The sequence below is a fragment of the Lagenorhynchus albirostris genome, chromosome 2 (assembly GCF_949774975.1).
Source record: "Lagenorhynchus albirostris chromosome 2, mLagAlb1.1, whole genome shotgun sequence".
In the NCBI taxonomy this organism is placed as follows: domain Eukaryota; kingdom Metazoa; phylum Chordata; class Mammalia; order Artiodactyla; family Delphinidae; genus Lagenorhynchus; species Lagenorhynchus albirostris.
Window position 1 is genome coordinate 173,727,323 of NC_083096.1, and position 24,199 is coordinate 173,751,521.

General features: G+C 47.2%; 1 protein-coding gene across 4 annotated transcripts in view; it reads right to left on the reverse strand.

The window, feature by feature from the left end:
• Positions 1-23,195, reverse strand: part of SZRD1 (SUZ RNA binding domain containing 1) — a 30,861-nt gene extending 7,666 nt beyond the window's left edge. The window contains exons 1-3 of one of the 4 annotated variants that reach the window (XM_060141301.1): positions 23,115-23,178; positions 3,559-3,608; positions 1,564-1,818 (exon numbers count right to left, since the gene is read on the reverse strand). In XM_060141301.1, coding sequence (XP_059997284.1) covers positions 1,564-1,818; positions 3,559-3,608; positions 23,115-23,165 — 356 coding nt within the window. In that variant the 5' untranslated portion in view covers positions 23,166-23,178. Of the gene's footprint in view, positions 1-1,563; positions 1,819-3,558; positions 3,609-23,114 lie in introns of all 4 variants that reach the window. The other 3 variants (XM_060141302.1, XM_060141303.1, XM_060141304.1) reach the window with 3 other exon arrangements.
• Between the last annotated feature and the right edge of the window lie 1,004 nt (positions 23,196-24,199).

Here is a 24,199-nt window from a genome sequence, read left to right on the forward strand (position 1 = left end):
GACGCCTGAAAAAGGGTATAAAAGAGGCCCCCAAATCTTAAAATCAACCAATTCTGCAGCTGGGGCAGAAGTCACAGTGGCTATTAGCCAACTCTGGCTCTCTGAGCCTGCTTCTTTGGCAAGTGGACTCAGTGCAGCTCCAAGCTGGGAAGCCCCTGGGAGCAGGTGAGGTGGACGGTCCATGTTCACCTCTAGCGCCTGCAGCACTCTTCCCCACAGGCTGGTTCGCCATCATTCACCGGAGGCAGAGGAAGTGCTCAAGGGCCCATCCTGTACAGAGGCAGTGACCATGGATAGCATCTCTTCCACAGAACTTCATGGCACAGACTCCCCAGAGGTCGGGCCAAGGTAAAGACCTCTAACCAAGAGCTCATCAGAGTGACCTGGCTCCCGCCACTGCTGCTCTCCTGCTTCTCTCCAAATCATGGGATTAATGGTTGACTCATATTACTGTGGAAAACTAAAAGAAAATGGACTTTTTCTACTTTGCCAAATGAAGGCTTACAGGAGAGATAACAGAAGTCCATCAAAATAATGAAGGCGTAGAAATAAGGTACAGATTAGCACTTCAAGTCCCAGAATACACCATCCAAGGAGGAGTCTCAAAGTTAGAAAGAGGCTGTTTCAACAAATACTGCTTTACCAGGAGGTGACAAACCTACATAATACAACCTCTAGGACTGCAAAGAAAAAAATGCCAGGAATAAAAAAGAATTTAGAAAATTCACAGAAACATCACAGTGGGCCATTATAAGGCCCAAAAGATAACATCCAGAACCCACTTATTTAATTGCACAACAAATGGACGAGGCAGGTACGATCATTATCCCATTTTTCAGACTAGGCACAGAGGGGTTAAGTAGGTCTAAGTTAAGCAGAAGTTAAGTGGCAAAGGGGGACTTTCCCTCTGTGGCGCAGTGGTTAAGAATCCACCTGTCAATGCAGGGGACACAGGTTCGAGCCCTGGTCCGGGAAGATCCCACGTGCCGCGGAGCAACTAAGCCCGTGCGCCACAACTACTGAGCCTGCGCTGTAGAGCCCTCAAGCCACAACTACTGAAGCCCACATGCCTAGAGTCCGTGCTCTGCAACAAAGAGAAGCCGCTGCGATGAGAAGCCCGCGCGCCGCAATTAAGAGTGGCCACCACTCACCACAACTAGAGAAAGCCCGCGGGCGGCAATGAAGACCCAACGCAGCCAATAAATGAATAAATAAATAAATAAATTTATATTAAAAAAAAAAGAAGTTAAGTGGCAGAGATGGGCTCAGACTGGCTGATTTTGACTCAAAGTCCATGCCTTTACCCTGTATGCCACACTGGCCCCTGGCGCCTGCAGAGGCAGCATGCCAGCAAAGCTTTCAGAGCAGTCCCAGAGCCAGTGCAGACAACAAACCAGCCCTACCAGCCGGGGTGGGCGGTTGCAGCCACGATGGTTCCAGCCATGATTCTGCCTGCTTTTCACTACTCTGCAGGCAGCCAGCCCACTCTCCTCCTCCTCCTCAAGGTGGCCTGGTGGAGTGGTCAAGTCTGGCTGGCAGGTCACCCCTGCCAGCTACACTCACCGGTCGAGGATGGGTTTCTCTTGCTCCTCCTCGGGGCTGGCACTGCCCAGTATCCGCTTCCGGGCCTCCGCGTACTCTGCCTCCCGCTGTGCTAGGGACTTGACGGGAAGGGCTGGCCTGCTGGTGGAGTTGGGGCTGCTGACCACACCGTTGCTGGTGGGCCTCTTGAGGATGCGAATCTGTGGAGGGGGCCCCGTGGGAAGGCTATCGTCCTGAATCACAATGGGCACTTTGGGAGGAGATTTGGATTTCCTGCTGACAAAGAGCAAACACAGCTTCACAAGTCCTACCCTTGACTACAGAGGCCCCATCCATGTCCCACACCCACCCCTCACCACTTTTCTCTCCCTCCCCCTCCTAATTCTATTCGTTATTCTCTGGCCTCTGACCAGATATCAAAATTCTCACTCTTCAAGAAGGGTTTCTCGAAAGAGCAACCTTGCCTTGCTCTCGAAAGAGCAACGCAGCCCACAGGTCTGCTCCTCAGACCGAACCCCAGGCAAGGGGGGCAGGAACGTCAGCTCATTCTGGAACTTCTATCCCCGTGTTCGTCAAAGTCACATCAACCACTGTCGGGCCCCTGCGGCAAAACACCTCTTGTCCAGAATCCAATGGCCTCAGTTAAAACCCCAGCTTCCCTACACAGACCAGCGTGTAACAGGCCAGTGCGGTGGGAGCCCCTTAGCTTGGGGATCAGCAAAGTGTTCACTCCCAGTCAAGGTCCCACAACATGCGCTCAGACCAAACACTCCAGCTCCGCCGTCCCTGCCTGGCATCAAGACAGGATTTACCAAACTGCCTCAGCCTCTGGTGAGTGTCCTGTGCCTCCCAGAGACAAGCTACTCCAGACACTGGATGGCCTCTTCAGAAGAGTTTCTGAGCAGAGACCCCTCCCTCACCAGGGCTCTCTGGTCTGCTGGACGCGGCGGGGCTGGGGTCAAGGATGACCCTGGAAACAGTGCTTGGCAGTGCTCAAAGGAAAAGCACTGTCCAAGGCTGGTAGATGTGCACATCGGGCAATGTGTCCACAAGGGGAGGAGGAAAACGACACAGGAAGGGAAAGAAACAAAAGCCACAGGAGAACAAGGGATCCTGGCAGGAACAGCCACCCCTCAACAGCCACAGAGACCCTCCCCAGAGCAGTCAACTAGCTTCTCTTCAGAACCAAATAGCGCTCAGGGGCCTGTTTTCAGAGCCTTGGTTGTCAGGAGGAGTAGGTACTGGAGGGCTGCTGCCAGGGGGGCTGGAACAAGTCTTGGGTGGGACAGGACAGCACGGCCAGGGGACTGTAACCAGGCGCTAGTGTCGTTGCTGAGATGAGCAGACAGACAAGGAGCCAGCACTCGGATCACAGAGGCAGGGAGCCAGGAAAGTCAGCAGACGGGCAGGGCACCCCCAGTTCCCTGGGGATGACTGTGCAGCCCATCAAGCAAGTCCAGAGAGGCCCCCCCTCCTCCCTGCCGCCTGTCCCTGGGGGAAGCTGACAGGTTACCAGGGCAAAGACAGACTGCTGAAGTCAACTTTCACCTGCTTCGGAAACCCACTTCCTCTGCTGCCTGGGTGGGGGAAAAAAGCTATCCTTAAAGGTCTTGAAGGATTCCCAAGAATCTTTTCTTCTAGGATACCCTCGTAATGCCCCAAGCCACCAAGTCACGGAGGGCCCAGGGAAATCATCTGTCCAACCTCCTCGTGTCACAGAGAGAGAAAGTGATGTCCAGAAAGGGAAACAACTTGCTCCAAACCACAGAGTCAGGCCTCAAGCCGAAGCCTTCTGACTTGTCACCCCCCACCTCACACAGGGTGCCCACTAAGGCAGGAGGCAGGTGCAACACTCCAGCCTCACTGCCAAAGCCGCAAGCCACCGTGTCCCTAAGGGAAGGGTTCGCTGCCCAGGAGCCTGACCTGCCTGTATCTAACGGCCAGCTGGAGAACACCACTGACTGCCCAGCTCTCTCGGCAGAGAGCATGAGCCCTCAGACCAGACAGCAGCCTTACCTCTCCTTTTGTGTGATCTTCAGTTTTTTTTCCAACCGTCTGTCTATTTCCTAGAGGAAAAAAATGTATATAAAAAGTGGAAAAAAATCTCTCTCAAATAAAAACTTACGTCTTTATTTTCAGAGCTAAGGGCACTGTCCTTTCTGACCAGGGACATTACTGTGTCCTTTGAAGTAACGGATGCAGCCCTCCCTTTATGAGACTCCGGGATTTGGGGCTCTGACTCCCTGCAGGCTCATCTCCCTCCATCCCTGTGGCTGCGGTGAGAGTTCTAGACCTCATCCTTCAGCTGGGTTCTTTGCATGGCCTCCAACTAGTCTCCTGGTCACCAATCAGTCCTTCACAGAGCCAGCTGTATCAACTTTCCAAACGTAAGTCTGACTGTGTCACTTCCCCACTTAAAACACTTCAACTGCTGGCCGGATCCAGTCCAAGCTCCTAAGCGTGCCTCGCCCACACATCCCCTTAGCTTCTGTCCCTGTGCTACACCACAGCAAAACCGAACTGTGGCAGCCCCCAGAACCCGGCGTGCTGATCCGCCTGCCTGCAATCTCCGCCTCCTTGCAAACTCTCATTTATCCTGCAACACCCAGCTTGAATGTCCACCTCTTCTTTCTGAAGTCTTCTTTGATCCCATACAGTTAATCACCTGCTCCTCAGACATAAGCTCTCCCTTTTACATTCCTTCATGATCATGTGTGTCACATATTTTATGATCTATTTTTCTTACTCGTATGGACTTGAACTGTGAGTAGCACCTAGCAAAAGGCCTAGAACAAAACAGAAGCCTAACACCTGTGGAACTGGATGGAAGTCAGAGTCCTCAGGCACTCAGCACCAGGAACTCCTCCACAGCCTCGTGTACGAGCCTCCATGCACGGGACAGGGAAGCTGCGCACAGAGCACAGCCCAAACCTCCAGGCTCCTTGGCTGTCCCACTGCTTTTTCTTAAAAAACGTTCCACCAACCTGCAACGGCAAGACCATCCAGCTACTGGATTATGCAAAATTATGTATTTCTCTGGAGAGTAGATCTACAACAGTGGTTCTCAACCAGGGGTGACTTTGTCCACCAGTACGTGTGGCAACGTCTGGAGACATTTTTAGTTGTCATTACTGGAAGGGAGCTGCTACTGCCATCTAGTGGGTTGAGTCCACAGATGCCACTAAAATCCTACAATGCACAGAATAGCCCCACAGCAAAGAATTATCTAGCCCCAAATGTCAACAGTGACAAGGCTGAGAAACCCTGCCTTATATGATGGATGGGATTTTCAAAGGAGTCTGTTACTTGCAAAATGTTAAGAATGACTACCTTAGTAAAAAGTTTTTGAAATTTGCTGAGTTCCATCTCAGAGCTCAGCGTGTAGCTAGTTTTCACAAATGCTCTGTATTTCTTCTGCAGTTCAAGCTGGTTAACCATATTATTCAAATCTTCTACATTCTTACTGATTTGTTTGATCTATGGACTACAGAAAGAATCAAGAATTATTCCTTCTAGTACATTAAAGTTTATCATTGTGAAGTAATCTTCTTTACCTTAAAATCTATTATTTCACATTAATAAAGCTATGCCAGTTTTTTTTTTTTGGTTAGTATCCCCTGAAATGTTTTTCTCTCTTACTTCTTGTCTCTCCATGTCCTTACTTTTGTTTCCTGTGAGCAAGATGAAGCTAGCCTAACCATATGAAGCTGAATTTAAATCGAGTCTGACACTGACACTCATTATGACTGATGCCAAGTTGTGTTTAAAATTTTTTGTTTTTATGAAAAACCCAAAGTATATTTAGGCAAGCACAACAAACTGTATTCTGAGGGCACCATCAACTCTCTGGAGGGGGTAGGAAGCCACAGAACAAAAACCTCTCACTCAAGCATGGAACACAAGTTGGCACCCGATGGCTGTTAAATGACTGAATAGAAATGGTGCACGGAGGGTAAGAGAATGGCCTAGATGTTTTCTGTGAACAGACAGACACGCACTCTAAGGGAATCTATGCCACAGCACAGTCAGTAATGTAATTCTTCTAAATTTTTGGATTAATAACAGTGTTACTGCCTGAGTAAATACTATGTTTCACATTAGTCTAATGCCCACTACCTTTTATGGGCTTTTCACAAATAACGTGCAGTTTTAAAATTCCACATTATCATTCTGCTCCAATCTGAAGATGAGACTTCCTATTCAAGTTTCTCCATCATAAATGCAAGGTTTCACATCTGTGGGATTCAGGTGTCTTCAAACAGTCAAAATCAAATGCCTCCACAGGCGGGCAAGTAACCAAACTCCATAAGCAGGCAGCACAGTGAGGGGGTGCGGGGCTGTGAGGCACCAAAGAACACTCATTCCTCCTACAGACAGGCAGCCAAGCCCTGGAGGACACGGCCAGGGCTGCTATTTTAGGAGATTTTTATGGGAAAGCTCTAAATGTTTAAACGTCATTATGTGAACTCTGGCTTTCATATCTCCTTAAGGGCCAAATAAGACAAGAGGCAAATGGGCCTAACACGGTAGCTGATTTTTTAAAACACTGTGGAAAAATACACATTACAGTGGCTGAATTTGAGAGGTTTCCTCTCAGGAAGGCAAACTGCTTCCTTCTTTCTCTAGGGCCTTAGGGAAGACGAGGAATCTGCCCAAGCCCAGCAAATACAGCTCGGGTGGAAAGAAGCCGTTCAAGAGGGCATACGGACTACGGTGCTTAATGGCTGTCAGTACACTCCCAAACACTCATTTCTGGCACAACAACTCTGTTTGATAAACAAAGTAGCTTGTATCCGTCTCTGTCAGATGAAGGCAAGCTGCTCAGGGAGATTAAGGAACTTAGCCAAGGTCACAAGGTGTACATCATGGAGGCAGCCCTAGAACCACGGCCTCTGGAGGCCCTGTCCCGTGCTGCCACACCCCCAGGAGTGCTCAAACCCTTGGAAATGCTGCTAGAGTCATGAGATATTGATCCCCTCTTCCATATAGCCCCTGAATCCTACACTGCTCCCTGGCACTCCAATAACTAATACTCCCATCAATTTCCATCGCGTCAGACAGGATGGTTTATCGGCGTTGAAGAATTCTTCCATCAGATGAGAGGACAAGATATGAACCCAACAGCTCTGGTGGAAAGCGGATCCTGGCCATCTCCAGATGGCCAGCTGTACACCAGCATGCTCAGCGCCGTCCAAGCAGGAGAGGGGTGCTCTGCCAGCAGCTAGAGAGGGCACTGCACCTCACTCTGGAGTCTGTCCAGGTACCATGAGTCAGTCCATTCTCTCCTTGGACAAGGCTTTGCAATCAATCTGCTCTCAGACTCATGCTCTGAAGAGCTGGACCAAGTGGAAACTTTCCTACAGGGTGCACTACAAGGAGAATGCTTGTCTCCTCCAGAGATGCAATAGCCCAAAGGAATTAAACAGGCCTCAGAATGTGTGAGGAAGCATCTAGATGTGGGCCCCAACAAAGAATCTAGTTATCTAAGGGCACCTTCTCTTTTTAAAAAGATGCACAGAGGCCCGGCCCAAGGTCAAGGCTCCTGTGTTAGAGGACCAAGGACTTCTGTGTGAGTGAAAGAAACCCGTAAGCTCATCACTTTATAACTCAGCTCTGAGTGAGGAAGCGTCACCGGGACACAAGGCAAGTTTTAGGGGATAAGCAATCAGAGGGGAGGTGTTAAGAAAGTTTGATTTCCTACGGCTTCTCCTTCCAGAAAAGCTCTTTGTTTGTCAAGTAGCATTGAAGAGACTCCAGAAGATGATGCTCTCTGCTAAGTGGGGTGGCCACCTCTCTTTGGGTCAAAATTCTAAACAAAAGATCTCTTGTTACCAAGCACAGGTATCACTTCTCCTGTGGAGCTACCCCTCTACAAAAATGAGGTACATGCTTCTTGGTCTGAGAGAACAAGCGAAACCATAAAGAAAGCAAGCATGGGGGCAGGAGGTCATGAAGAGCCACAGTGGGGAGCAAGGTGGTTCTGGATGGGCTCGTCCTCATGGGAGGCAGAGGGGAGGCCACAGCCACCGGGTGAGCGACACAAGACATCAACATCTGCAAATTCAGCTCACCCAGGGAAGCAGCACAGCTTCACCGGCTGCCGAGGACCTTAGTCTTGCAATGATTATGCTCACGTGAACCTCCAGCAGAGAGCTGGGAATGGAAGCATGGGAGGGGAGGAGACGCCTCAAACAGCCTAAGCCGTGACCCAGCCACAACCTTCAAAAGGAGCAGAGGCAACAAAGAGGACCAGGATGTATGTGCAAGGGCAGGCAGACTACAGTGAGAGCCTCACTCCTGTAACACTAAGAGGCGCATGAGAAAGGAAGAAAGAAAAGTGAGGTTAGGAGGTGAGGAAAAAAAGGCAGAAGAGAGAAACAGATAGGTTATTCTGGGCCTTGGTGCAAAGTACAGCAAGTACAGCACCATTACAGCTTACTGTCCCAAAAACCAGACTTTATCAGCTCACCTAGGGACGGTGAAGCTGACCCACACTAGCCACACTCGCAGGAGACAGAGTGAACAAACCCCAATCCTGATCTGTTACACTAGGAGGGGTGGGAGGAGGCGTCCTGTCCTTTCCGGAGCCTGACCTCCAGCTACCAGCTCCCCAGGGCCCCCACCGCACGGTGTCCTGCTCCACCACAGCACCCCTCTCGCTGATAACCCAAATCCTCTGGTCACCAATGCAGCCAGCACAACTCCAAAGAATCCAAGTAATCTTGTATTGAATGGAGGTCTAAGAGGTCTTGGCTCTGAGTCAGGAAATGACATCTTTTTATCAGCAACAGTTACTATTTAAGTGACTTTTCCGGGGCAATTTGCCTCTCTTTGTCAGTTTCCATTTCAGAAGAGGATCTTTTCTGATTTTCCTCTCAGATTCAAGGAATTAATAACTGGTCTTGGGCTCCCTGTGAACCACTATGCCCCACAGGCTCATCTGGTCTCGTCCAGCTATCCCAAATTGGGGAGCACATATCTACAAGCAGACCACTGGGGGGATCTGAAGAGATAGGAGTCCTGAAAGTACAAGTGTTTCTCTCAGAACCAGAGCCTGACCGGTCCTGATGAAAAGCAAAGAGAAGACGCTGTCAAGGAGTTGATGGTGAGACCACCTTCCAAGTACGTTCCGGCTCCCGAACTCCCACCACAGCAGGAAGTGCCCAAGCAGGGCCTAATGTCTTTAAGTTTTGGGCAGGACATCAGCGCCCATTCCCCTGGCTAAAAGACTGCCTGTGTCAGGGCCTCCTGGAGAGCAGTCTCCCCAGAAAGGTGCCTGTGTCTCCATACCACACACAAGGATGGAATTCTGGCTCCTTCCACGAGGGCCTCAATTTCGTTCAGGAATAAAGCAAAAAGAATTCATGGGGAGAACCAGCAAAATCTGGTCTAAAACCGGATAAGAAGGTCTCTGTAACTTTTAAAGTGCACCACTGGTCATTTCAAGTCCAGATGTGCACTCCACAGAGACTTTTCCAAACAACCTTCATATCGACGTGTGTAACTCCGTGCTTCATCCCTGCCTTGTTTCTCTACATCAGTGGCATGGCAGTGACACTGTCCTGCCCCAGTGGGGCTGGCCGTCTCCAATGCCTCTGCTTATTCTACCTCCCCCGACTAACTCCAGGGAGGGAAGCACCCGAAGTCGTACCACCCCAGGTTAGATTTTACAGTGATGCTTCAGGATTACTGTCAAGTTCAGAAAATCAACTCAACTCCTGAGCAAACATGATTGGGTAATTCAGAAAAAGCAAAAGGCAGAAATCAGAAGTTGAGACACAAAGAAGACCTGTGGGGGCACAGCTAGGCCATCAGCTGCCTTTTTAATCCAGACGCAGGTTAGTCTGTTTGAAGGTTCCATTTCCCGCAAAACATTCCTCCTTCCTCTGTTACTCCCACAGCAAGGAAAACATTCCACTTTAATTACGTGGGCCACTGTAGGGCACAGGATATAGTTCTAAAGCTCCCTCCCTAAGGAAGTCTATGCTTTGTTAATGTATCTCAAGGCCATTTTCCTTTTGCTTTACAGTGATAAAAAAAAGCTGGAGACAAGCATTTATGGAAAACCTACTATAAAGTAGATGTGCTAGAAGCTGGAAACCCAGAGATGAGTAAGGCAATCCCCGCTGATGAGGAGAGCCTAGCCAGGTGGGAGAAGACAGATAAACCACAGTTGCCATGTTGGTTGTATCAACAGTGTTTTGGAAAGAGAAATGAAGGCGGGACGAGCCTGCCATGAGAAGTCAGGGAAAGCTGCAGAAACTTAAAGGACTAGAGTTTCAAGGAGAAGAGAAGGAGCATAATAAAGTTGGGGAGAAAGAATGAAAACATGAATAGAGGGAAAGAAAAAAGGAACCCCAAATAAGATACTTCTTAAATGGAGATATTCAAATCTAGAAAGGTATTTGATAATGGACCCATCTCTCTTTTAAAAAATCTAGGTTTGGAAAACCATCTGAGATTACTTTAGCTGCAGTCAGCAATGGTTCTTATTATTTGGGGACTTCCCTGGTGGCACAGTGGTTAAGAACCCACCTGCCAATGTAGGGTACATGGGTTCAAGCCCTGGTCCAGGAAGATCCCACATGCCATGGAGCAACTAAGCCCATGAGCCACAACTACTGAGCCTGTCCTGTAGAGCCTTCAAGCCACAACTACTGAGCCCAAGTGCCACAACTACTGAAGCCCGTGTGCCTAGAGCCTGTGCTCTGCAACAAGAGAAGCCCGTGCACCGCAACAAAGAGTAGCCCCCGCTCGCCACAACTGGAGAAAGCCCGCGTGCAGCAACGAAGACCCAAAGCAGCCAAAAAAACCCCCCAGAAAAACAAAAAATACATATTTGGTATCAACACTACTCAAAAAGCTACTGCATGGGCTTCCCTGGTGGCGCACTGGTTGAGAGTCTGCCTGCCGATGCAGGGGACACGGGTTCATGCCCCGGTCTGGGAAGATCCCACATGCCGCGGAGCAGCTGGGCCCGTGAGCCATGGCCGCTGAGCCCGTGCTCCGCAACAGGAGAGGCCACAACAGTGAGAGGCCCGCGTACCACCAAAAAAAAAACCAAAAACAAACTACTGCATAAAATTAGTTGTAACTCATAGGGCCAGCATGATACGAACTGGAAGAACTTAGGCACACCAGAAAACCACAAAAGGCTTTGGGGTGGTACACTGTAAAGACCAAACAATTCGTACTTGCTCGTAAGGAACAACCACTTCCTGCTTTCTTTTCCAAGTTCGCTACAGCTTTCTGGACCTCTCTGCGCCTGCCCAGGAAGAGGGAATCCTTTGGGCACACTCTCTTCTGCACTAGATCCAGCTATACCACTCAGTGCAGTGGTGACCGCCACGTGCGGCTGGTAAGCACGTGACATGTGGCCAGTCCAAACTGAGACGTGCTTTAAGTTCCAAATACACAGCAGACTTCCCAGACTTAGTACAAAAAAAAAAAGAGTGTAAAATAGCTCATTAATATATTTTCAATATTTATATGTTGACATGATACTACTTTGTATATACTGGATTAAATTTAAAATATTAAAATTAACCTCACTTGTTTCTTTATACTTTTCAAATGTGGCTTCTAGAAAAATTTTATATTACCTATGTGGCTTGCATGATACTTCTGTTGGACAACACTGCTTTAGAGCTAACCCTAGAATAAGATGTGCCTCTGTTGTACATTTCATCTGTCGGCAACTAGTGACTGAGTGTCTTAAGGACTCAAGAGGCGTGGTGTGTATTGATGTGCAAGACCTACTTTGGTGGGTTCTATCTGTCATGTCGGCATAACAGCAACTAGCACTCATCCAGCGCCCAATATTTGGCTCAGGTCCTGCTCTGGGTAACATTCACCACCTCACTTCAATCCAGCTCTCTAAGCCCCACTGTCCCACTGAAACTGTTCTTGTCTAAGTTGCCAAAGACATGCAGTCATTGGCCAAAATCACTCATAAATTCCAAATCTTCACTTAGCTCCGTTGGGTCTTCGTTGCTGCACACAGGTTTTCTCTGGTTGTGGCGACTGGGGGCTACTCTTCGTTGCAGTGTGCGGGCTTCTCATTTCGGTGGCTTCTCTTGTTGCGGAGCACGGGCTCTAGGCACACTGGCTTCAGTAGTTGCAGCACACGGACTCACTAGTTGTGGCTCATGGGCTCTAGAGCACAGGCTCAGTTGTTGTGGCACACGGGCTTAGTTGCTCCGCGGCATGTGGGATCTTCCCGGACCAGCGCTCGAACCCGTTTCCCCTGCATTGGCAGGAGGATTCTTAACCACTGTGCCACCAGGGAAGTCCATTAATTAACTGAAGTAAGCTTTTATATATAGAATGCATAAAGCATTTTCTTTATTCAGTCTCCAGACACTACTCTCCTGGTAGTTCCCTCTCACATTCCATATTTGATTTCTCCTATAACAAGATAGGTTCCTCTTCCTCTCCTGATCCCTTGAGGTTGAAGAGTTTGCCCCTTCAGTATCCAAGCTGGCTTATTAAGTGATCTCATCTAGTTCCACAGCTTTAAAACCACTGATACACAACTGCCAACTTGACATTCCCACTTGCATTTCAAAAGGTATCTCAACCTTTTGTGTCCAAAACCCAACTCTTGATTTTACCCCATCACCCAAACCTGCTCCTCCCACATTCCCTTTACCCACCCCATTTCAGCAATTCCAGTCTTCTAGGGATCAGGCCAAAGACTCTGCACTCATCTCGATGCCTCCTTCACACCCACATCAGCAAATCTTGTTGGTTCTATTTTCAAAACGTACCCTGAATTTTCTCAACACTTCTGCTTCTGTGACCACCCTGGTCCGAATACCAACAGCCCCTGAATGGTCAGTTGTAACAGTATCCTAATTAGTCTCTGTGCTTCCATTCTTGCCCCTGAAGTTTATTTTACACACAGCAGCCAAAACTACCTTTTTAAAAACCAAGTTAACTTCTGTTTAACACCCTCACATGGCTTCCTATTTCAAGGCGATCTCCACCACGGCCTCCTATTCTCTACTGGATCTGGGTCCCTGCTACCTCTGACCTCATCTCTTGCCACTTTCTCTTTCATCCATTCCTACTAGATAAAATAAGCACAATTCGGCCTTAGAGCCTTTGCACTTGTGTTCCCTCTGCCTGCAATGTACTTCTGCAGCTTCTACATGGCTTGCTCTCTCAGCCTATCTTTATTTGAGAGGCCTTCTCTGACTGTTTTTAAGAAAAGGTACTCCTGGGGAATTCCCTGGTGGTCCAGTGGTTAGGACTCCACGCTTTCACTGCCGAGGGTCCGGTTTCAATCCCTGGTTTGGGAATTAAGATCCCGCAAGCTGCACAGCACAGCCAAATTTTAAAAAAATAAAAATAAATAATAAAAAACAAAAAAGGTACTCCTGCCAGTCACTTTCTATGCTCCTTTATTTTTCTTCATTGTGTGTGTATGTAAAATATTATTTATTATTTATTGTCCATCTTTCTGCACTAGAAAGTAAGCTTTATGAGAGTAGAAACTTCATTCACTACAGCTGTCCGGAGTGCCTAAAACAGTACCCAACACATAAATCAAGGAACAATCCTATGAAACAAGATTTTAGCGCTATATCCCCGTTTTACAAATGATTTACAAACCAATTCAGAGGCGGTTATGTAACCTGACCATGGTTCCACAGCTACTATGGGGTGGAGCCAGAATATGAACTGGGTCTCTCCGGATCCAAAGGCAGTGACACTCTCCATGTTCCAAATAAAATCTAAGGCTGCCTTAAGCACTTCACAGTAGTGGTGGTGGGAGCACACTCTCCAAACACTTGCCACAGATATGTGTCAGGAAGGCACCAGGTCCTTCCTTCACCACCCTAATCCTCACCACAACTCAAGCGATGTACAGCACCCCTGCTGCACGCTCAGAGGTTAACTGACTTGCCAAAGGCTACGCAACTAGTAAGTGAGAGAACTGAACCCTAAACCTCAAGAGGAGGAAGCAAAAAGGTTCAGGAGTGTGGCTGGTGTGTGGCCGCAGGAACTAAGAAGCAGAATAAAGACTGACAGGGAGGGCTCCCCCGGTGGCACAGTGGTTGAGAGCCCACCTACCCATGCAGGGGACGCGGGTTCGTGCCCCGGGCTGGGAGGATCCCACATGCCGCGGAGCGGCTGGGCCCGTGAGCCATGGCTGCTGAGCCTGCGCTCCGCAACGGGAGAGGCCACAACAGTGAGAGGCCCGCGTACAGAAGAAAAAAAAAAAAAAAAAGACTGACAGGGATCACCAACCTGCCTGCCTGCCTGTGCACCCCGAGCCAGGTGAGTGCAAGCCCACAGTTCCTGAGGAAGGACTACAGCAGAGCTCAATTCCAAAGTCCAGGTCTTAAATCTAAGAAGTGCCCCAAAGGAACAAATTTCCAGAACAGGCCTAGCAATTTAGATGTATCCCTCAGAAACTCTGTAACTTGCCATCTTGAGACGATGTATTATTCTGCTTCGAGTGCCTCTTCAGAGGGTCTCCATGGGGGAGGGAATCCACACAGTCCCTTACCTTAAAGGAGTCGAACAGGCAGGGGTGGGAGTAGCGGTGGTGAGCCCAACCCCTGGAATAAAACAGGAAGCAGAGTCTAATGGGGGTCCCCTTTCTCCATGTTTATTATTGCTTTCTCCTTTCCCTTTTCATACAACACTAAGCAATACAACTCTTAGAGTAAAACAACATACAAATTAGTCCTCTGGGGCGCCAAGAAAGAGACCCCTCAGCCAGTCCTGTTGCACCCTAATGGGACAGAGGCCACACTGTCAATGGCTGGAGAGCAGCCCTCACACTCAGAGCAGCAACACGCTCTGCTCCAGCACTGTCTTTGAATGATGCTTTATTTACCTCTCATCACCAGGCAAGGCAGATTTTATTAATCTAACTTTACAAATGAGGAAAACGAAGCTGAAAGGTAGTGATGAAATAAAAATTATTTTAAGACAAAACAGGAAAAATTTAAACACAAAAGATTCCTCTGCCCGTTTGGGCCCCCTCCCTCCCCCTCTAGTGTGCACTGTGCACCTGTATTATGCATTAACCACACCTTCCCAATGGCAGAAATACCTGCTCAACGGTAAAGATCCACTTTTCTTCTGGTGTCGGCTACGCACCTCCTTAGTAGATAACGTTCCTTTCTCAATCCTGTAAGGAGTCAGAATGACCTACCACTTGCCTTGTACATGCAGACATCTTTGGTGAACTTTATGTACAATGCCAATATATCAGTTTGCTTAAACACAGTGATTGGTGCAGAACAGACTGGTCAGACAACCTGGGGAGATACTGGGTTGCACCTAATGCAAGTTCTCAGCTTAAATACTTACTTATGACCTTATTAACGTTACTAGCTCTATTACTTATATTCTACCTGTTTTACAAGATTATAATTTTTTGCACTGCCAAATGTATGACTGAGCCTCTAATAAAATTAATGATGACTAGGTCACTTGAAACAATTGACCAGATATACAGTTCTGTAAGATCAATGACTGTAATAGTCTAACCCTACATACAGGAAGAAGCAACAAGAGGGAACCACTTCCTGGACCATAACAGACTAGTAAGTCAGGTGGTCCAGAAGCTTTTGGCTACTGTTAACAGGGCCTAGTCGAGTAATAGCACATTAAGTGGCCTATCAACAAAATCCTCACCTGACCTGGGAATGAGCATTCCTAGAGCCATGGGTCAAATTGGTCAGGAAATGTCTCCCAAACCTTGGTTGAAATTAAGACCGAAAGGGAAGGGACTGTACAATAAAGAATGTTGCCCACCATCCAGTTCTACAAGAATCAGGCCATTAGCCACTGCAGTCACTGACCTAACAATACACCTAAAAAGAATTCAGGGTGATGATCAGGATGAGGCATTTTGTGCTCTGGGAAAACTGGCAGAAATGGCCCTCAGATATTTTCAGGAGAAGATTGTATGGACCCAGTTTCTCACATCTTCCCATACTTAGAAAGCACTAAAACCATTAACTGAGATTACCTGTTCCTCGTAAACAGCAGTAACCTTCTACCAAGATGTGTGCTTGAAGTACATGCACCCCTTCGCCAAAATCACACATCTACTGGCCTCTCCCTTTACCTCTTCGGAACCGTTCTCAGAGCTCTCTGAGAGACTGTCTCCGGGTTATAATCCTCAGGTTGGCTAGAATAAAATTTTCCATTTCTTACTTAGACTGACTGTTGATTAATTTTTTCATTGACAGTAGGTAGTGACTTGCCCCAAAATCAGACATGGCACTTGAACCCTTAGCCTAGACTTCTGACTTCTGCCACGGATGGTGGAAGTGCATCATTGACTGGCAGAGGCAACCTATTCTTTCTTGCTACCTTTTAGAATGAAGACAGCAAGTCTCCTCTCCCAAAGGAAACATTAGGCATACAGACTGGGAGACGGAGCAAAGTCACTATTACCACCCCCCAACACCAGATTTTATTCAAACACCCAAGGGCGCCTTCACCAAAGGCTAGTGAGAATCGCGCACTCAGGAGGGTCAGCAAACAATGCCTCCAGGGCCAAGTCAATCAATAAAGCAGGCAGGACAAAACACAACAGGTAACACAATACGTAGGTAGGTAACATGCGGTGGGGACTATGGAAGAGAGGAGACTGAGAGGAATCAAGACGTAGGTAAAGACATTCAGACTCAATATTTAAAAAACAACGTGCACCCCAAAAAAGTCTATAGGTCGAATACCTGAGGGCTGGCAGTGTGAAGTACAGATAAAGGGATCCTAAGATAGCAGAGATGTTCAATCTTCTCAGGAGATCTGAGCAAAAATTATTTACATTCTCTCTCTCTCTGCTTGGCTAGATGTTAAAAAGTTATTTCCCATTTATAATCAAGATTTCAGGGAATTCCCTGGCAGTCCACTGGTTAGGATACCACACTTTCACTGCCAAGGGCCTGGGTTCAATACATGGTTCAGGAACTAAGATCCTGCAAGCTGCGTAGTGCGGCCAGAAAAAAAAAAAGATTAAAAGAAAGACTTCAATCACTTGCAGTCACTGTTCTTAGTATTAACAGCTAACAGAAGCATTGTCCTTCTGGCTCTTGAGCACCGAGTTCAAGTTTCTCAGATACACAAAATTTATTAGCTGGTCATCCAGAAGCAGGAGGTCAATCCCAGGCAAAACAAATACAATACTTCAAAGGAACTAGCAACTAAGCACCCTAAAGCACTTAACTAGTTAAATATCTGCCAAGAAGCAAAGGTAAACAAACTGTCCAATAAGATCCCTAAGTGTAGGCTCAGGATGCCAAAAGCCTCGGCTGAGACCGACCATGTGATTTCCTCTCCTGGACACTAGGAATAATAGTACCTACACTTCACTAGGTCACTGAAACAGAATGGGATAATGAACGTAAAAAGGCACTCCACCTGCCCAGTAACGAGCTCTCAAGATGCTGTCTAAGAAGCCCTTTCAGAAAGGCCAGTGGAATTTGGGAGTTCACAGGTTTATAGGCAGTGTTCATTCATTCACCACCGCGATGTGCAACTAGGTAGCAGAAACACAACTGACAGCTGAAGGGTCGCAAATGCTTTTATAAGCCAAGAAGGCAAGAGCATGAGGGCTGGTAATTTGGCTCCCAACGTCTACAAAGAGTAACGACAGTCCTGACCTTTCCAGACTCGAGTCATAACTGTCCTGTACAATCTCATCTAAGGATCACACCCCTGAAGAATGCAACTTTTTTTTTTAATCTTTTTTTGGCCACGCCACACGGCATGCAGGATAATAGTTCCTCAAACAGGGATCAAACCCACATCCTCTGTGTTGGAAGCATGGAGTCAACCACTGGACCTCCAGGGAAGTCCCAAAGAATGCAATTTTAACTGTACATATTTATTATTCCTTTTAGAAAGGAATGACTATTTCCTGTGTTCATTTTATAAGGAAAAGAGTTTTGGGTGTGGGGAGTGGATAACTTACTGTGAGGGACATTTTAAAATCTGTTACCCTCAGGGCTAAGACTCTTTTAAGTACACACAGACCACTGTTAGGATTTGTTGCTAATTTCTGTGGTGGCTGGTTTTAACCTTTATCTTGCATAGAGCTGAGCTGGATGTTAAGGCGAAGGATGCTTGGCGGAGTCTAGCATAGTTTAAAAAACCCTTGGGAAGAGAAATCTCTATAGCTACCACTTAAAAAAAAAAACATTTCATTTTGTATTTTGGCCACAGATAAAAGTAGCTAAACTCAATCTTCTCCTAGGAAACCAACAAGTCAGTAGTTGTCATGACAGGAAAAAATTTCCATTTCCATGGAAAGTGTGCAGGAAAGAACCGACTCCACCTTGTGAAGGCTAGCTAACTGATACAGCCAGAAACTGACATTAACTGTGGGAGGCCCACAGCAGTGTAAAGGGAGAAACTGGAAAGAAAGGGCTGGCCCCAAGAATACTTTTGAGTCACCAGATCTAGACAACAGTGCCTTTTCTCTTGGAGGATTTTACCAAAAGCTTTAGAAAGACACACAATTCTGTCCTGTTGTAGAAGGAAAAGCAACTTTCCGAATTCCAACCCACAGCACCATGGCAGTTCTCTTGTACACCCAGAGCATGCTGGGAACAAGACCCCCGTGCAGCCTCAAAGAAAAGAGCTGAGCAGTTACGAGTGAAAAGCTTTCTCCAGAGTCCCAGGGACAGACTGCTCAGCACAATCATGTCTAAACTAACTGCTTTATAGAAAGTCCTTTCTGAAGACATCAGTGCCTAGAACTCAATCTTTCCAAAAGGACCAGAAACAGCTTAGAAATGGTTCCTTTGGGCACAGTACACCTAGATTTGTGCTGATAGCACAAATCTTAAATATCTTCTTTACTGTAAGGACAGACATAAGGAAATCAGCACCAGGTAGCCCCAAAATAGCTAGTATTTGCCCACTATCCACAGCCACTGTACACCTTCTGTGATGACAGCAATTACAGGTAGCACTGAAGACCCCAAAGTGAGGTGGCAGCCACACTTCAGGGAGAATGGCCTCTTCTCTAAAGAAAGATAAGCAAATCAAAGGTCTTATCTCTTAAATTAAAAACTAACTATGTCACTACTCTGCTAAAAAAAAAAAAAAAAAAAAAAAGCCTCCAAAGCTCCTTTCTGCTTTCAGGACAAAGTCCAAGCTCCCCAGAACCAAGTACAAGGAGGCTCTTCCTGATCTGGCCTCTGCATACCTCTCCGCATACCTCTCGGGCCTCATCTCTTTCCACTCAGTCCTGCCAACACTCTACCCTCCAGCCAGAAGGAAATACTTGTAGCTCTCCCAATGCTGCAAACTCTTCTCTCACTGCCTCCTTGCCTATGTGTGCATTTGTCCTACATTCTACCTGCCCCTCCCCTCTCAGACCTACTACTGCTTTATTCAACTGGTCCTTCAAATTTTATCATCTTCTCTACAAGACTGTCTCTGATCCCAGCCACGGTACCCTGTCTGTGCCTCTTCCAAAGAAAGTGCTGCCCCACTTGACTCCTCCACTGGACTGTGCTGTGCCTAGTACCTGGAATACAGCAGGTATTCCATGTTTACTGGCACCTTACTAGAGACTTATATACCATGCAGTACTGCTGAAGGGCTAATGTTTAGATGACTAGCTCAATGAGGGTAGAAAGTAAACATAATTTAAATTCTTAATCCAGAAGACCAGTATCCTTTAACTTACGCAAGATGCATTTCTTTCCAATTAGCTACATGACTTGCCCTTGCAAAAAAGAATAAAACGCAACTTTTGAGATGCAAGGAAATTAGAAAGGTTGCCAACTCTTTATAATAATAAATACCAGTCCAATTCCATTTATGTACTATCTGTCTTCCCCTAGGACTGGGTTAGCTCATTACCAACAAGATGGACTAGGTCGTATCTTTTTTGTGTGTCTAAACAACAAGTGAATATAAAGCTTCAAACTATCAGAAATTTGAGCCTGAGTCCATTAACCAGCTTTTAAGAAAGCTTTGATTTTAAACTTTTCCCCTTCTCCCTTTTCTTTTTCCTCCTCTAAATTCTACCCCATGCTTGTACAGTAATAATTAACCAGTACCAGATATCTGAAGACTGTAACCTCTGATAACATCACTGATGCACAAGCCTAAGTTGTTTTCAGAACAAGATGACCTTTGCAGGCTCCACGTCCAGACCACCAGGTCACAGACCACCGGGCAGGAGGCACATAGACCACAGACAGCCTGGCTCCTGGAACTATGATTAAGAAATGTCACAAGAGCATGATTAACCACCAGCTTCCCCTCTCCTTCCCCTTTAAAAACTCCTAACTAAGGAATTCCCTGGAGGTTCAGTGGTTAGGGCTCCATGCTCTGAAGTTGAGAGGCCGGGTTCAATCCCTGGTCAGGGAACTAAGATCCCACAGGCCGTGCGGCTCAGCCAAAAAACCCCCCAAAACAAAAAACAACAAAAACAGAAACAAAACAAAAAACCAACTCTTAACTAAAAGACCAAGTTGGAGTGGATCCGAGACTTGTCTCCCACTTCCTTGCTTGGCACCTTGCAATAAAATCCTTACTCTGCTGCAAACACCTTACTTTGCTGTGCCCTGGGCACGTGAGCCCTTTTCGTCTTTTCCACTTGAGCAAACTGCTGATCTGATTTCGGAGGGGAGTAAGGATTACAAACTACTGTACGCTATTTGTCCCTTGAGATGTGCTTAAGACAAGGACGCAATTTAGAGTTTGAATCAACATAAATTCAATTCTACATTTTCATTTCTCCCAAAGGCAGCATATTTTTAAAGAAGCATTTCCTCAACGGAATGTAAGTTACATTTTTTGAATTGTCCTTTTTTTGAGGATGTAACTCCTTGGGAGAACAGGTAAAGGGACAATTTTATATCAGATACACCATATTAACTAAAAGCAAAAAGCAGTGTGTGTATTTACAGAATATTTGAGGTGTTTCTCAAAGTCAGTCTTCCCCTGAAGGACACAACAGAACTTGATATTGAGTGTTCTGAAAATACAAAGGAGACAATGACCTCACATGTACTGACAAATAAGAAAAAAATTCTAGCATGATGGCAAAATTCTTTTGTGGTATTGGAGGAAAGGGATCACCAAAAGCCTCTACTTTCAAGGATTAGAACTGCCTCTAAATTATATAAAGTTTAAATGCTCACTTTTAGAATTAGTCGACCCCATTTGCTAGTCTTGCCATCCCGGTGTTTCATTTTTTTGCAAGGGGTTGTGTATGTGTAATTTAACACTCATTACCATATATCAGTTGAGAGACAGGGTAACCTGAAGCTAAGACTTTCATATATGCAACCGGGTACGTCTGAAAGACGCTGTATAGTTAGTTGGTTTCCCAGTGATATGGACACTATGCTTCAACCCCTCCTTCTAAAATGCACATTTACAAGACCCTTTGTGAAATTCGCAAAGGGAATCAAATTCAAGAGAACCTTCAAATATAAGCCCAAAACAAACATATTAAAAATGAAAGTTAATGCCCAACTCCCAAATTTTCCATAGGTCCCCAGGTGGGAGACAGCAAAATGCTAAAGAATCCAGCTTTGAAGTCAGGTCAAAATCCCAGCTTCCCAATTACTATCTGTGTGCCTTGAGCAAGAGAGGTTACTCCCTAAACCCCAGTTTCCTTATTTACTAAAGGAAGGTAATACCTCTACGGGTTACTTCAATTAAATAAAAGCTATATAAGGGAACTTGCATTTTGGCAGTACTGCTCATGATGTCAATGAAATAAGGTTTGGGTTCTATTTCTGTACCTGGCACGTATAAAGGGTTTTCGTAAAGTACAGTACAAATACTGGACGAGCACCAGAAAGATCTAAGTTAAATCTTACATCTCTGGTGTTTATTCAGCTATAAAATGCAGGAGTGTGCTAGCTGATCTCTAAGCAGCTTACCAGTTCTGAAAAACTAAAGCAATCCTCAATTTCTGAACCCTACCTTCATTTTTGTTTATTTTCTTATTCCTTAACATGAGAAACTCATGTCCCTTTGAAACATGTGAGGAAAAACAAAGAAAGGACAAGATGCTCAAGAAACTTATCATTTGAGTCATATTCAAACTGTAGGCCAAGCTTTTTTTGCAGGGAGCAGCATGAGGGGTTCTGAATGATTCACTCACATTGGTGGTAGGCAATAAACGCCCTACCGGAGACTGTAAATTCTCTGGCACAAAGTCACTGCTAAGCACGCTGTCTAGCACAGAGCAGACACTCCCAAATGTCTGTTGAATGAATAATACCTAGCTGACACCTGTTGCTCCCTATAAAATCTTTCGATTGCTCTCCTTACTCAAGTCAAAATCCAAGAAAGATGGTCGGCACAGAAGAGCTGTACCGAATACCTTCTTAACGAATTAATTCTTCAAATCCTCAATTATGCTAAGTGGGAAACAAAGACCTTGAGAGAAACGCTGAACCACCACCGGGAAAAACTTCAACGCCAAAGTTTCAACATTAAGGAAATGTTAAGGGATCCGTTTCTCGACCTCTTCAAGCGCTGACAAGCACCCTAAAGTGCGCTTGGGGGAAAAAAACCCAGCTCGTTGTTCTACCCCGGTACACTCGGCTCTCCACGCCCTACTTCCGACACAGAAACCTTCACGGTGGATGTCACTCGAGCCAGCACTGAACAGACACGAACACGGGGAGGACAAAAAGACATCTCCCCACCTTCACAAGGGTCACCATAGAACCACATACTCTGAAAAGACCAAATTAAACACGAACCTAGTGGAACTGGCTATTCGGCTTAAGAAAAACTAATTTCCTATAGCTTATGGAGGTAAACAAAATTCCAAAAACCGAAGTCGAACGGTCCATTTTCCCCCTCCTCTCCCAGGAATGCGCCTACTTCACATACCGCACCCCTCCCCCCTCGACCCCGGCGATCACACTTCGAGACCCTTCCCCGGTGCTCAGATCGTTGGGTGGGCCTCGGGGAGAGAGGCTGCCCGCTGGGCTTTCGGTTGTTACGGCGAGGTCCCCGGGAGACGAGCCTGCCGCGGGCTCTCAGAGTAAAATTGAAAGAGGAAAAAAACCCCAGACTCGCCCACCGTGGCGTATGGCGCAAAGCAGTGGGGGATTTTAGCAGAGTTGAGGGGTCCAGAAATGACTCAATTTCCTCCTCCTGCTCTTCTGCGGAGCCGGGCTTGCCGCCCCAGGTCCGCGCACCCCCTCCCCACATGGTGTGTAGCTCCTCTTCAAAGCACATGAACTTTAAAATGGTGCTTTGGGCGGGGGGAGGGCCGACTGGAAAAGGAAGGATCAAAGGAACTTGGGGCGGGTTAGCAGGCGCCTGAAAAACAGGCCCTGGGGGGCGGGTGTGGCGCCCCGGGTGACGTGCACGTCGCTAAGGGGGTGGTGGGTGGAAGGAGGCGCACCGGGCAAAGGTGGAGGGAGAAATGGAACGCGGCCCCTTTAAGAGGCCTTCACGGCGCTCTGGGGCCGGGGGCCTCTCCTTCGCCCCCGGTCCGGCGTGCGGGGCCCTTCCTCGGGGAGAACCATCCCCAGACCCGCTCCCCGGAGGGTTCCCTCACGCCAGGTCCCGCCCGGCCCAGCCCCGGGGCGGCGGCTCCTCCTTACCCCGCTGTCTGCCGCCTCCTCCCAGCTCTCAGCGACCTCCTCATCTTCCATCTTACTCGCCGCTTTCCCTCCTCCCCCACCCCCTATCCGCGCCTGCGCCCTGAGTCGCGTCTCGGTCGCGGGCGCCAGCGCGCAAGGTTTTGCTCAATGAACCCCGCCCCGTTCCAAGCGCGGAAGAGGCTTCAGTCCAAGGCCCAAGATCATCCAGGAAGCCATCTTGGGAGAGGGCAGAGAAATCAGAAAGTTGCCATTTTTCTTAAGGGCAACGTGATTTTTCTCTCTCCCTCTCCCCCGCCCCCTCCCCGTCCCCCTCCCCCGCCCTTTCTCTCTCTCTCTCAGTGGGAGTCCCTGGAACCATCTTTTCTAAGGGCGAACAATTACTTTTTTTAAGTCGTAGTTTCCATAAACTGCATATTATGCTTTTTCAAAATTCTGAAAACATTTTTATACCTCAACAAAGTGAAACAGGAGATAAAACATTGACCAGCTTAAACTGGTTTTGACTCCTTAAATAGGTTATTGATTAATCAAATCTTGAGGGTTTTTTATAGAGACATTACTGCGCATGTGCAAGGCCGGAACCCACGTTTCCAGGATGACCCCGGAACCAAGAATCTTCAGTCTGGGGAACTCAAACAATAGAAATGTTGCCATCGGACCCCTTAACCAGCTGAAGCAAGAAGTCCTTCAGTAAGGAAAATCCGGCTTCCATCTGCCATAGTACCTTGTTTACCATATATGGACTGCTTTGAAAACTAGCCAATCAGCTTGTGCCAAGTTTGAAATGTCCCTAACCTCTTAAATTTTGCCCCAAACCCTGGCTGGGGGAGACAGATTTGAGCCCTGCCTCCTGTCTCCTTGCCGGTCGACCTCGCAATAAAGCTTTTTCTTTTCTCAAAAGCTGGTGCCATAGTATTGGCTTCTGTGCGCGCCAGGCAGTGAGCCCTTGCTCGGTGAGAATTTCTGGCGATCGCAAACGAACTAAGCTCCTGTGATCGCCTGGCTGAGGCACTGTAGCCCCCGGCTGGGTGTAGGCCCTCGTCACCGACCCTGAGTGGCCACCTAGACCCGATTTGTCTAGAGGC